The sequence below is a fragment of the Durio zibethinus genome, chromosome 15, assembly GCF_047325235.1.
Source record: "Durio zibethinus cultivar Kanyao isolate XHJ-2024 chromosome 15, ASM4732523v1, whole genome shotgun sequence".
In the NCBI taxonomy this organism is placed as follows: domain Eukaryota; kingdom Viridiplantae; phylum Streptophyta; class Magnoliopsida; order Malvales; family Malvaceae; genus Durio; species Durio zibethinus.
In genome coordinates, this window is record NC_143176.1 from 20,442,501 (window position 1) to 20,456,915 (window position 14,415).

The window sequence follows — 14,415 nt, forward strand, 5'->3', positions numbered from 1 at the left end:
CCCCTTAGTGATCTTAAAATGATTGTGGATTACAAAATTCTTACATACATATTGTTACATTTGATTGTTGTTTATGGCAATTCAGAAAGACAGGAAATGATCCTACTTCTCCAGGAAGGTAAATATTTCTCGATAGGCAAACATGGAAAAGAGATGTACGATTCTCTAAACTACATGAAAAAAAATAGAGATGTTCCATTTTTTCATGTAATTTCTTTCTTCCTTTGATTCCTTTTTTACCAAAAAAAAGTATATAAAGTTATATCTCTTCTTATTTTTTCAGTCATCTGTTTTATTTTCTCTTAATTTTTTTTAACAAACATATCTTTAATGACTTATAATGAGTAGTGAAATTTGCAGTCTTATGACTTCTGAAGATCTCTGATTTTGGTTTTTTTTTTTTTTTTTCTCTTTTTTGTTGCCAACACCGAAAAAGTTCATTTTGTTGATTGAAAGGGTTGCCTGGTTGCCAACACCAACCAATTGATCGAGGTTGCATAGCCACATCTATGCATTTGGTGGAGCTAGCCAACACCATGATTTCGAGGGATGGGAATGACCATAGTCCTTCTAGTCATCTCAAGAGAGCTCTCACTTCAAATTCTTCCTAGAGAATCCTTCAAATTTGGAAACCTTGGAATCATTGACCTTGATTTTGATTGGTATATAGTTAACAATTAAAGTCTCCTTTTTAACTCTACTCTCATTTGTGAGGTGATACATCTTCAAATGGTTACCAGGTTTAGACGATTTTTTAGACCGAAGTGTCCAATGCTCTGTTGCTGGTAAAAATCTAAATTAAAAAGGAAATAGCAGCTGCAAAGGGGATGCAAGGGGAATGAACATGGTTTCCAAATTAAGGGGGTTCAGAATGTCATCCAATTCGTTTTCTTTCAAGGTAACAAGGTCAAGCTTTGCAACCGCACAAGGATGCGAAAACACAAGACATGAAGACTTCTTTACGCACTAAAAAATATAATCCATGGAGTTTTTTTTTTTTTTTTTTTAATCCAGATATTGTATTCTGAAGTTTTTTTTTCTTAAAGTCCTACCAATTCTTTGTATTTTATTGTTAGATCATACCAAGATAGATGATTTTTTTTTTGCAAGATTATTTTGTTAAAGGAAATGTTAGAGTGTGATATTGGTGTTTTAATTTCTTGGGAGATAATTTAACTTTAAATTAACCTATAATTATATGAAAAATTAAAAAAAAAAAACTTGTTGAACATGGGCAATATTTATTTTTTGGAAAGAAAATATCAACAAACTTTTAATGTTTCTTAGTACCAAAAAAACTATTAATGGTTGTAATTATATTTACTATATTAATTATTGATGATAATTTTCTTTAATTCTATTGAATAATAATGAACTATGATAATTGGCCATTGTCATCAATTTATTGGGTGCAAAATGCAAAAGCTCCCCTGAAAATATATTTAAAAGACACTTTGACGATCCATTAACGTTAGCTCTCCATTTCCTAGTATCTCCGCCATTACTATGAGATTCAACATCTCCATCTCCTACTATCTCCCCCGTTCTATTGTTATTTTTTGTATACTTTTATTTCTTTTGATTAGAACCCGGCAATAATAGAATATAACTAATTCAATTTCAAGTAAAGACTAGAGCTAAGAGCCATCAAATAGATAGCCAAGCTTGCAAGACTAATTTTTTAATTTGAGCTTCTTACAGTGAAATAAATTTGGTGATAATGACGTTGGGCTTTGTAACCAGAATTGTAAACGTGATGTATGGATGGACCTCTCATTTGAAATCTTAAAATTCATCATGAAGAAAGACAAGTTTCAAAGGAGGATAGAGGTCACAAGAGGGGATTTAACGATTTAGAGTAGAGTAGCAGCCTTGGAGAGAAAGAGGAGGCAAGAAAAAAAAAAAACAAGAGAGAGAGAGAGAGAGAAAAAAAAAGAGGCTAAGCACGAAAAATGTGATAAAAAGAGAGAAAAAAAGGCAAAAAAAAAAAAAAAAAGAAAATACAAAAACTCTTATGCCTTAATCTGTATAATTATTTATATACCAATAAATTTTGTTTAGTTACTTATTTTAAAAATTTTTCACTGCCTTTTTAAATTGTTAATAACAAAAATTAGAACTTGATTAATTCTTTTTACTGATATTTACTTCTTTCATGATCATGGATTATTTATTTATTTATAAGTTGATAAATTTTGAAAAATATTATTAATAACCATTTAAGTAGATCAGATGATTTTTTTTTTAAACTTTTCTTTATTTTTATAATTAACTATATATATGTATATGTATGTATGTATGTGTGTATATATATATATATATATATATATAGAGAGAGAGAGAGAGAGAGAGAGAGAGAGAGAGAGAGAGAGAGAGAGAGAGGCAAATGTAGATGTGTTTAGCAAATTCCAGGATGGTGACGGTAAGTTTAAGGAAGCACTAATTGGTAATATAAAGGGAATGATAAGCTTGTATGAAGCTAGCCATTTCAAAAAGAATGGAGAAATTATTCTAGATGAAGCCCTTGCTTTTACAACAAAGTACTTGGGGTCCTTGGCAAACCATATACCATCATAGCATGCAAAGATTTGAAGCAAAGCAGTACATCTCTTTTTACGAAAAAGATGAATCCAGGAATGATGCATTACTCAAGTTTGCCAAATATGACTTCAATCCGGTACGGCTACTGCTTCGACAAGAACTAAGCGTCCTCTCGAGGTGATTTTGGTTTGCTGCCAAGAGTTTTCCATCTTATTTTTATTACAATTTTTTTTTGTTAAATTAGAACCGTAATGTGTTATTAATTGTGTGTGTTCAGTTGGTGGCGACCGGAATTACACCCCTAGTTGGTAGAAAGAATTAAACCTGAAATAAGCTTCCTTATGCAAGACATACAGTCGGGGAGTCATTCTTCTGTTTGCTTGGTGTATATTTTGAACCGTGTTATGCTGTTGGGCGTAGCGTTCTTGCTAAACACGTATGTCATTGGTTTTCTAGACGATGTCTAAGAGGCATATGGTTTCTATTGAAGAACTTCAATATTTCACTGATGCTCTGCAAAGGTTTGCTTATTAATTCCTATCATTGAGCTAACTAAAATTTCTTGAATATTATTTCAGGTTCACTCTTATCAAAAAATCTCTAGAAAATCATTTCTTTTTTCTTTTTTTTAAATAAGAAAATTATCCCTTTTGTAAATCTTACATGTCAATTTACAGAATAATATTTTATATAACTATACCACAATTTTCAATGAAATAAAAGTGACCACTACCAATTTTGATATATCAAACTTAATAAATGTTTTGTCAATTTCTTTTTCTTATAAATCATCTAATTAGAATTCAAAGAAAAAAATGATACTTTTAAAATTCATAATTAATCTTTTTTGGCCGAAGAGAAAAAAGAAAGAAAAATCATAGATCCTTGTATGTTTCCTGAACTAATTTTACTAAATAAATTCTTGGATGAGCTACCTATAGATTACCTGAAAATTCTGTATGAGACTGCTATATGTTCATGATGAATCAGAGAATCAGGTTCGGAAGGAAGGAAGACACAGCATCTCTTACTCCAAGGATGAAGTGAAATTAACTTAAGACCTAGCTTTTCTTGCAACATTATACCGCTCTGCAATGAATATAATATTTCCCTATTATTAATTCATAATTGATTAAGTACTTGAGTTAATTTTACGCCTAACTTTTAGTTGGTAGTGATTAGGGGTGTAATCGAGTCGAGTCGAGTCGAATAATGAGAAGTTCGAGCTCGACTCACAACTAAAAACTCGATACTCGATTCGAGTTCGATTCGTGATTGAATTCAAGCTACTCGAACTCGCTCGATTAAGTTCGATTAATATGTAAAAATAAGCTCGATTCATATACTCGATAAGAGTTCGATTATTCATGCTCGAACTCGAAATATTTTATTAATTAAAATAATAAAAATATATTTAAATATAAAAGTTCGATTAAGCTCGCGAGTTACTCGAGTCGGATATAAGAATACTTGAATTCGACTCGATTGATAAGTCGAGTTACTCGAGCTCGAGCTCGACTCGATAATAATCGAACCGAATTCGAGTTTTCTTTAAATCGAACTCGAGTAACTTACAAGTACTAATGTATCATTTACATTCTTAATGGTGATTATATACCTTTTATTTGATTCAGGATCTGAATCAATTAGGTTTGAATTCAATAAGTTTGGATTCGATTCAGATTAGTTTTTCTTTAAAAAATTAAAAAAAAAGGAAAAAAAGGATAAATGAAAAAAAAATGAACGAACAAAGATTAAAGAGGGATGGTCGGTAATGAGGTTGAAATTGAATTATTATCCTCAGGTGATAATTCATATTATTTTTGAAATTGAATAAAAAGTTTTTTTCAAGATAGAACTGAGCCCCAATCTGGTGGTAAGATAGACTTTTGTTGAAGAATCTGTTCTAAATTGAAACACTGATAAGCTTGAACTTTCCCTTTATAAATAGACGTGCGTATACAGTTGCAAAGGACATTGCAATTATAGAGAAGCACAGCGAAACAAAGAGAGAGAAATCAGAGCAATAAAAAAAATTTTCAAGAGAAAAAGAAAAAGCAAAAAGGTTTCTGGCATAAGGTTGTTGGGAAATTTTGGGGAAATTGCAAGTTTGATTCAATTCCTGGAGGATTTAGAGAACTCAGAAGACTCAAATTGTTTTTTTTTTTTTCTTGTGCTTTCTCTAAAATTTTTGGAATTTTTCTAGAATTTTCAGATTCAGTTGAATTTTCTAAGGAAAATTCTAACTTCTCGACCAAAATACCTAGTTGTTGGTAACTTTTCAATCAGCTTTTCAGATATGCTTATGACTTTGATTTTGCTAATAATGTTGGATTTTCTAGGTATGAATTACTCATTACAGTTTTCTTTTTTTGGCTAAACATAATTGAATTTGATGGACATACATTTAGTACTATGTTGCAGTAAATTTCAGGGATGTGATCTGCTATACAGCTTTATAGCTTAGTATTGTACTTTGCACTTTGAGTTTTCAAGATTAAAGAAAAGATATACATTATCCTTTCTTAGGAATCTGCCTTAACATCTCTTTTCTTGTCATGTAAGGAAATTTAAACCTCAACTTTGTAACCCCTAAATAGTTACAGCTAATACATTGTTATTCTGATAATATGTTATTTTCAGCTTTTTATTATGTTAATTTCTTGTCTGGACCAGTTGGGACCAGATAAATGCTTTAAACATCCCCCCTTTCTGTATTCTTTGTTTGTGCTACTTTCTTTTTTTTTATAACCATTTGAGGAGCATACTGTTATGATATTCAGATTTTGTGTTCTCTTTCTTTTTCCTTTACAGCCATGCATCCGAACAACCTGTGGTGCAGATTGCATTTCAATACACTGTTGTCGTGCCCTCTGAGGAACTCTTTGGTTCCGAATTGGTTTCTTCTAGTAGGTATATTATTTGTATTGGACATTCTGTTCCTAAATCACTCTTACCAGCTTTGTTGATCTAAAAAATTTGAAAAACCTTGTAATTATGCTTGAGATTGACAATCAAACTGTAAATTGTTTCATTCTTGAGGACATGAATAACTATAGTCTCATCTGCAGCTTAAAGAACTGAGACTTTGGTTTATCATCATTTATGCAAAATCTTCTAGAAGTTCAAATCATTAACCATATTCAATTGACAATATTGCTTTCTGGAGCTGCTTTTGGGCTTGGCTTGATGTGACATATTTTTATGCAGAGGCAAACACTCTCTTAAACGAAGACTTAGGATACGAACTCTGCAGTATGGAACTGCCCAAAATCTTAATGAACTTTATGATGTCGTTGATCCTGAAGCAGTTCTGTCATTACTTGTTCACAAGGTCCATTGTTCACCGCCTCTCTATATCTCTCGTTTTGTGTCTTCTACACGTGTCCATGCTTAATGATCTCGAAGCAATTCTACGCATATTATTGATTCTACAGGTCATATTAGCCTCTTTGGAGCAAGAAGTTGATGTTGCTTCATGATTGGCTAGTAATCCTCATAGCTCAATATAATGAGGCTTTTAAACTTATCCAATACAAGAATGGAAGTAATTCAATCACGGGTCAGATTGATGTTGCATTCTCACAATGCCCACAACTGCAACCTTTGCCTCGATTGGTTTTTGCTTTGCTTCGAAATCCTTTTCTGCGCTTCCATGAAGAAGGTGTTCACCCTGACTACTGGATCTATGTGCAATGTCTTTTCAGGTATATGGTGGTCACACTTTTGGATCTGGGTTATTCCCATGCCACAATCTCTTAAATTATCAACAGATCCAGTGTGAACCACGGGAACACACACATGTGGCTGCTGGACACATGCTTTTGAGCCTTGTAAATTCACTTAATTAATGGAGGACTTAGTCTTGAAATTATCATTAGTATCGTTATCATACTATGAACTTATAATAAGAACAATAACAAACTAAGCCCTATATCCCATAATTCTGGGGTTGGTTGTCTAAAAGGCAAGAAAAAAGAATCATGTTAGGTCGTAATTTTAAATCTTTTTACGCCATTCATTCCTATAGAAAACAACTTATTTATCTACTTCTTTATACTGTGAACTTATACTAGCTGATTATTTTGGAAGATCAGCTGACCACACTTTAATTTTATTTGATTGATATTGATTATCTCTTAAGACGCATGTTCCTTTTCCTGAATAATGATTAACTCTGAAATGTTTTTCCCATATGTGTGATGCAGTGCACTGGAACCAAGTTCTCTTCACCGTGCCATCTATCCAGTACTAACGTCATATTCAACACCAGATAAACAAGCCTATCCATGGCACTCATTGAGTCGTGCTGCTCTGATCACCAGCGGTAGTCCAAAATTTTTCCTAGATGCATTTACAACTCTAATTGTCTTTTACTCATCTACAGCAGATCCTAGCCTTCCTTTTCCTCCACCCCAGGACTGTAAGTTCCTTTATCACTTGCTAGTGCTTTCCCACATAGAAGTTGATTCTTAAGAGTTGAAATGGAGTTGTTATCAGGTTTATTGCGGTCTACAATTAACAAATTGTAGCAAGACCGATGTATTACCCCAAAACTTGTATTTATCCGGGGAGGGCAGGATGATGCCACAGCGTTTGAGAATTATCTTATCGAGGAGCAAGACGTCAAGGGAAGTGGCCTAACTAGTGTCATGGGTTTTGTATCCTTCCTTGAAGATACCACCCAAAGTGTGTTGGAGTACATGAAATAGAAGCCTATCATAACCATTTTTCTAAGTCGAAGAGGAGCAAGTAAAAGTTTTACATTGTGCTAGAGCCAAATAAATCATCAGATATGAAGTGGCTAAATTTTGACATGCTTTTGTACTTCAGCTGTTTTTGGCCAAAGAAATTTGGACGGTCATAGATCTTTGCTTCATTTTCTTTTAGAAAATTGTTGTATTCCTTGGAAGTAGGAAATTGGATATTAGAGTGATGATGGAGAAATTCATTTTATTCAAATATAAAAAGAAATGAAGTAATATATATATATATGTATATATATATATATATATATACATGCATGCATGCATATATGCGTGTGAATGTTCGCATGTGTATGTGTCAAATTTTAAAATGTAAATAAGTTAATAAATTAAGAGATTAAAAATAGGATTAATATGTAATTTGATTTTCGAATTATGCTATTAATGATATAGTATTTATAAAAGAAAAAATCATGGTTAGGCATCTGAATTTTGTTTCCGGCAAGCATTTTGCATCATTAGCTAACATATTAGTTAAAATGTTGTTATATAATAAATATCCACTAATAAAAATGTACCACGGGTTATAATATTATTGGTTGTTTTTTATCACATCAATGTATTGTTAATAGAATTAGCATACGATCTAAAATGTTAGACGAAAACAAAAAGTGGGTAGGTAGTTATAAATTTTTCTATAAGTATCAAATAGTTAAAAATGATATAATTTAAAGGTTAAAGCACACATTAATCCTAAGATAGAAAGTATATTAGCCCTTTGCTTTCACTAAATGCCTGATTTCTACATTGTTTTGTGGAGTCCAAATGACTACTGTACAATTAAGCCCAAGAAAAGGAGGAGAAAGCGAAAACCGAGTCCAAATCGAAAAGAAACAGGCCGATCTCCAGCCCAACTAGCAGCATCTTTATTCTTTGTACAAAATCGTGTCGTGCCCATCCCGCCTCTCGCTTCCACTGGTTGAAGTCTCAACTCAAGAACCTCCTCACTCTAAACCTCTGTGTAAACCCTTGCGGCCTTGCCTTGTATTTTCTCCTTCTTCGTTTCTTTTCCTTCTTCAGTTCTTCAAGGTATCTTCCTCTCCTTTTTCTTTTTACTAATATTTCTTTTTGTCTCTGCATTAAGATTCACAGATTTTGAATTATTCGCTATTGTTTTTTCTTCTCAACATATCTTCTGTTTTTCTGTTTCACGCATTTCCCTGTTGAAGAAAAGCTTGATTTTGAGTTGTTTTCTTGCTTTTATTCTATAAAAAAGAGAATTTTTTCTTACTTAAAACCAGAAATGGGATAAAATAATTAAGAGTTTATGAGATCTCTACTTGGAGAAAATTTTCTGGGTTTGGAGTATGTGAACATTTTGTGTAGATAGGCTGAATATAGGCTTCAATCTTGGTTTTTTTCTGTTATTGAATTTGGCCAATAAGCTTATCAATCTAAGTACTAGATATATATATATATATATATTTTCTTGTTGTTGTTTCTCATATGGATTTTGATGTTCAAGTAATGCCAACAGTTTAGGTAAGTAATTAAGTTGTGTTCTTTTGGGTTAATTTGCATCCAAATCTTAGTAGAATTCAATTAGGTTTTGTTTAGTAATTTCATTTATTTGGTTTGGAATTCATTGGTTTTCAATGTGGGCAGACTTAGGAATTTAAGCAATGGATGATAACTTATATGATGAATTTGGGAACTATATTGGACCTGAGATCGAGTCCGACCAGGAGAGTGAAGGTGAGGAAGAAGAAGATTGAAGACCTTGCTGACAGACATGCCCAAGTGGAAGGAGAAGAATCTGATGGTGAGGATCCAGCTGGTGCGTCTAATGGATGGATTACAGCTGCTAATGACGTTGATATGGCTAATCAGATAGTTCTTGCTGAGGACAAGAAGTATTACCCCACTGCTGAAGAAGTTTATGGTGAGGATGTTGAGACCTTGGTTATGGATGAAGATGAGCAGCCTCTTGAACAACCTATTATTAAACCTGTTAAGAATATCAAGTTTGAGGTTGGAGTTAAGGATTCTTCGACTTATGTGTCGACACAGTTTCTTATTGGTTTGATGTCAAACCCGGGTTTGGTTCGCAATGTTGCCCTTGTTGGACACTTGCAGCATGGGAAGACGGTGTTTATGGATATGTTGGTTGAGCAAACTCATCACATGAACACATTTGATGAAAATAGTGAGAAGCACATGAGATACACTGATACAAGAATTGATGAGCAAGAGAGAAGGATATCTATCAAGGCAATCCCAATGTCACTTGTTCTTGAGGATAGTAACTCGAAATCCTATCTCTGTAACATCATGGACACTCCTGGTCACATGAATATTTCTGATGAAATGACTGCTGCTCTTAGGCTTGCTGATGGTGCTGTGTTGATTGTTGATGCTGCTGAAGGAATGATGGTAAGTGTATCTTTGCATGCATATTATAGTAGTTTATATATTGTTGATCCATTTGTTTTGGCTTTCTGCTTATGGCTATGTCTGATATCTGCCTAATTTATGCCTGGAAATAGGAAATGTTTTTATGAATCTTCGGAGGTAAATGTAAGAGTAAAATATGAACTCCAAGGAAAACGAGTATTCTGAGATTTATTGCAGTTAAATTATGCTCTGCTTAGTAAAATATTTTTCAAGTAAACTGCTTTACAAATGGTTGAACTTGGGTTTCTACATGATATAGCTGCTATTTGTAGAATGTATGAACAATTTAGAGCTGTTGAGAATGATTCTTATGCTTTCCGGTTGTGAACAGGTAAATACTGAGAGGGCTATACGCCATGCAATACAGGAGCGCCTACCTATTGTAGTTGTTATAAACAAGGTAAACAATTTTGCACCTTATGCTTTCATATATCTTTATCAGATTTTGATGAAAATGATGTCTTCCACATCATGCTCATTCTCAAACGTTTTTTAATTTTTTAAGGTTGACCGACTGATAACAGAACTTAAGTTGCCACCCAAGGATGCTTACCATAAGCTAAGACATACCCTGGAAGTAATCAATAACCACATATCTGCCGCCTCCACAGCTGCTGGTAATGTTCCAGTTGTTGATCCTGCTGCTGGAAATGTTTGTTTTGCTAGTGCAAGTGCAGGATGGTCCTTCACTTTGCAGTCATTTGCAAAATTATATGTCAAACTCCATGAAATTCCATTTGATGCTGAGAAGTTTGCTTCTCGTCTTTGGGGAGATATTTATTATCATCCTGATACAAGGGCTTTTAAAAGGAAACCTCCTGCTGGTGGAGGAGAACGATCATTTGTCGAACTTGTGCTTGAACCCCTTTATAAGATATATAGCCAGGTGATCGGTGAACATAGAAAGAGCGTAGAGTCAACTCTTGCAGAGTTGGGTGTCACTCTTAGCAATGCTGCTTACAAGTTAAATGTCAGGCCTTTGCTAAGGCTTGCTTGCAGCACAGTTTTTGGTTCAGCCTCAGGCTTCACTGATATGCTGGTTCAGCACATACCATCTCCCAAGGATGCTGCAGCTAAGAAGGTTGATCATATATACACGGGACCTAAACATTCTATGATTTACAAGGCCATGGTAGATTGTGATCCTTCTGGCCCCCTTATGGTTAATGTGACCAAACTATACCCCAAGTCCGATTGTAGTGTTTTTGATGCTTTTGGTAGGGTTTACAGTGGTAGAATTCAAACAGGGCAGACTTTGAGAGTGCTAGGAGAAGGCTATTCACCAGATGATGAGGAGGACATGACAGTGAAAGAAGTAACCAAATTATGGATCTACCAAGCTCGATTCAGAATACCCATAAGCAGTGCTCCTCCTGGATCTTGGGTTCTCATTGAAGGTGTTGATGCTTCAATTATGAAAACTGCCACCCTCTGTAATACAGAACTTGATGAAGACATATACATATTCCGTCCTTTACAGTTTAATACTCTTCCTGTTGTAAAAACGGCCACTGAGCCTTTAAATCCCAGTGAGTTGCCCAAAATGGTGGAGGGGCTTCGAAAGATCAGCAAAAGCTATCCTCTAGCTATCACTAAAGTTGAGGAATCTGGTGAGCACACTATATTAGGTACTGGAGAGTTGTACTTGGACTCGATTATGAAGGACCTTAGGGAGCTCTATTCTGAGGTGGAAGTTAAGGTATCTAGTTTCTCATTGTCCCTGTACTATTTTAATTTTACTTCTTTCTGAAATTCCTTTCTCTATTATTAGGGCTGTGCTCAAGTTAATAAATGTGTTTTGACTTCTTATGCTTCTCCTAAATATAGGTGGCAGATCCTGTTGTTTCATTCTGTGAAACAGTGGTGGAGTCTTCATCCATGAAATGCTTTGCTGAAACACCCAACAAGAAGAATAAAATAACCATGGTAAGGCAGCCATTACTTTTTTTTTTCCAATCTAGATGCTTTTAGGAATAATTACTAAGTACTTCCTTTGAGGCTGTATGATCATATACCTTTCCATGATTCTAAAGATTGCAGAGCCATTGGAGAGAGGTCTTGCAGAGGACATAGAGAATGGTGTTGTAAGTGTTGATTGGAGTCGGAAGCAACTTGGTGACTTCTTTAAGACAAAATATGACTGGGATTTGCTTGCTGCTCGTTCCATCTGGGCATTTGGCCCTGATAAGCAGGTACAAAAGTGCAATTCTATTGTTTCTAACTTAATCCCGTATTGGTGATTCTATCTTGTTCCTCCTGGTTGTACAGAGCAGAAGAAATGGAATTCAGGTCCTAATAATTGGTACCTATGGTTAACCTCTGCTGTTTCAAATCTTGTTTTGCAGGGACCTAACATTTTATTAGATGATACACTCCCTACTGAGGTTGACAAGGTATTGCTGGGTTCTGTTAGGGATTCTATTGTCCAAGGGTAAGATTATATCTTCTTTTCCCCATCTTCTAAGTAGTTAATTTACTGCTTGTGATTAAGGATTTCATGTTTTGCTGGGCAGATTTCAGTGGGGTGCTAGAGAAGGACCTCTCTGTGATGAACCAATTAGAAATGTGAAGTTCAAAATAGTAGATGCAAGGATTGCATCTGAATCATTGCATCGAGGATCTGGATAGATCATCCCCACAGCTCGACGTGTGGCCTATTCAGCTTTCCTAATGGCAACCCCACGGCTTATGGAACCTGTATATTATGTGGAGGTATGTTCCTGCCTTGAATGATATTCCCACTGGCTACTATTTCCTCTTTAGAGTGAGGGTTATCCTGCTGAACCAGGGATCTATTCCTGGCTCAGCCTTCCACCTAGGGGGTTTATCCCAATTAAACATGCAAGAGAAACCTAAAGAGATAATATTGCAAATCGAGGTAGACCAGATGCAGTGGCTAATTCTTTCAATGACAAAAGGAATAAGCCTTGGTATATGAAAGCTGAAAAGAATGCTCAATTTTAAAAATTTTCATTTTTCCCCTGTTGCTATGGCTCTTGGGCAAATGGCATACTCTTCCTTCTAGGATGAGGGAGGGCTATGCCAAGGTTTAAATCCCACCTGCAAGCATGCCTGTTTTGGCCAATAAGGGGGAAAATTAAAGAAAAAATCTGTCTTTTTGGTACCTTTCTAATCACTTGCAACTGCCTCATATGATAAACTTGTGTTTACAATTTGCTTTTAAGTTCGTGATTCTATTTCAGATACAAACACCAATCGACTGTGTCTCTGCTATCTACACTGTGTTGTCTCGTAGGCGTGGCCATGTTACTGCTGATGTGCCACAGCCAGGAACCCCAGCCTATATTGTAAAGGTTTGGAACCGAAGCTTGACTTCCTTTAAAAATATTTGCATGACTGGTGGTTTTATTTATTAATGTGAGGGATGACAGTAGTGAACATATGAATTACCTTATTTCCTTGCCTAACTTCATTGACTAGGAAGGTGATATTCTGGCATGTTTTATCATTCAAACAATTGCCTAATAGTTTACTCATTACCCCATCTAAATGCTCACAATTTCATATGATTTCTTTTTCGATTTAGGCATTTTTACCTGTTATAGAGTCATTTGGATTCGAGACAGATCTAAGGTACCACACCCAAGGGCAAGCCTTTTGTCTCTCAGTGTTCGACCACTGGGCCATAGTTCCTGGAGATCCCCTGGACAAGAGCATAGTTTTGCGGCCTCTTGAACCTGCACCAATTCAGCATCTTGCTCGGGAGTTCATGGTGAAGACAAGGCGTAGAAAGGTATAGATACTTCTTTCCACATATGTTGACACACAGACATCCCATTACTAAAATGGACTAAGAGCTTTAAAAAATATTCCAACCACAATTGATGAGTGTGAATTTTCTGTTGAACTTTCCAGGGTATGAGTGAAGATGTGAGCATCAACAAATTCTTCGATGAGGCTATGGTGGTGGAGCTGGCTCAGCAGGCTGCTGATCTTCATCAGCAGATGATATAACAGAAGCCAAGTGTACTACGTAACAGGATACCATTAGTCCTTGCCATGTTTGCCAAAAGTACTTATTTCTAGGAGAGTTCAATATTGACCTGCCATCGTTGCTCACTGGAAACATGAATCTTCCTTTCACGCCTTCAGTGGGCTCAGTCTCAAAACTTGACAGGATAACACTGTTGATGTTTACCTTACACTTCCAATTTCCAGATTTCAGGTTGCTGTCAGAGTATGATTCTTTAGAGTTTTAGTTGTTTCATTTTTGTCATTTTAGAAGTGTTGTAAAGAGACTCTCTTAGCTAAGAGAATCGAAAAAAGCTTTTCAACCATTTCTATCATATATGTATAATGTTTCATGGCTTTGGAAGTTTAAACAAAAAATGGAAATAGGGTTGTTCATGGAGAAATATCTTGGCATAGTCTTAAATGGAGTCAATTTGCTTTGAGTTCGAGCTCGAGAATGCTAATGTTGCACGTTTGTTACTTAATAAGCTGAGTTTTGAGTATTAAAATTGATACTTAATTGTATTCAATCTAATTTTTAAGGATGAGTTTGAAAACATCAAGTTAAGCTCAATTTCATTTTATTATTATAGTGATTGGATTTATTTTTATTCTTGAGATTGTTAGAATTCTAATTTTAATCATCAGAATTAAAATTTCAGTATTTTATTAAGGAATCAGATGATTGTTGATACTAAATTTACTTCTATCACAAATTGTCTAAGTTTTGGATGAAATAGTT

The 14,415-nt window shown here is 34.8% G+C and overlaps 2 protein-coding genes across 2 annotated transcripts; both read left to right on the forward strand.

The window, feature by feature from the left end:
- The first annotated feature begins 4,295 nt into the window (after positions 1-4,295).
- On the forward strand, positions 4,296-9,048 carry LOC149514758 (protein transport protein SEC23 D-like). The gene is made up of 7 exons (XM_089744747.1): positions 4,296-5,454; positions 5,752-5,875; positions 5,979-6,248; positions 6,750-6,964; positions 7,042-7,293; positions 8,068-8,336; positions 8,913-9,048. Exons 3-5 carry the CDS (start codon positions 6,010-6,012, stop codon positions 7,071-7,073), a joined length of 486 nt encoding a protein of 161 aa, XP_089600873.1. The 5' UTR covers positions 4,296-5,454; positions 5,752-5,875; positions 5,979-6,009; the 3' UTR covers positions 7,074-7,293; positions 8,068-8,336; positions 8,913-9,048.
- Positions 8,404-14,192, forward strand: LOC111301268 (110 kDa U5 small nuclear ribonucleoprotein component CLO-like). Its single transcript, XM_022896815.2, is given in 11 exon segments — positions 8,404-9,019; positions 9,021-9,680; positions 10,033-10,101; positions 10,207-11,400; positions 11,529-11,627; positions 11,735-11,893; positions 12,047-12,132; positions 12,215-12,413; positions 12,905-13,015; positions 13,249-13,455; positions 13,578-14,192. Coding segments are annotated over 11 exon segments (2,973 nt in total). The 5' UTR covers positions 8,404-8,929; the 3' UTR covers positions 13,677-14,192.
- Positions 14,193-14,415: the final 223 nt, after the last annotated feature.

Bases quoted from the DNA above. Each gene is read 5' to 3' on its own strand.
- LOC149514758 (XM_089744747.1), top strand. From the start codon at position 6,010: ATGTTGCTTCATGATTGGCTAGTAATCCTCATAGCTCAATATAATGAG. The intron at 6,249-6,749 runs GTATATGGTGGT...TGTGTGATGCAG, and splicing joins TATGTGCAATGTCTTTTCAG to TGCACTGGAACCAAGTTCTC. The intron at 6,965-7,041 runs GTAAGTTCCTTT...AGTTGTTATCAG, and splicing joins TTTTCCTCCACCCCAGGACT to GTTTATTGCGGTCTACAATT.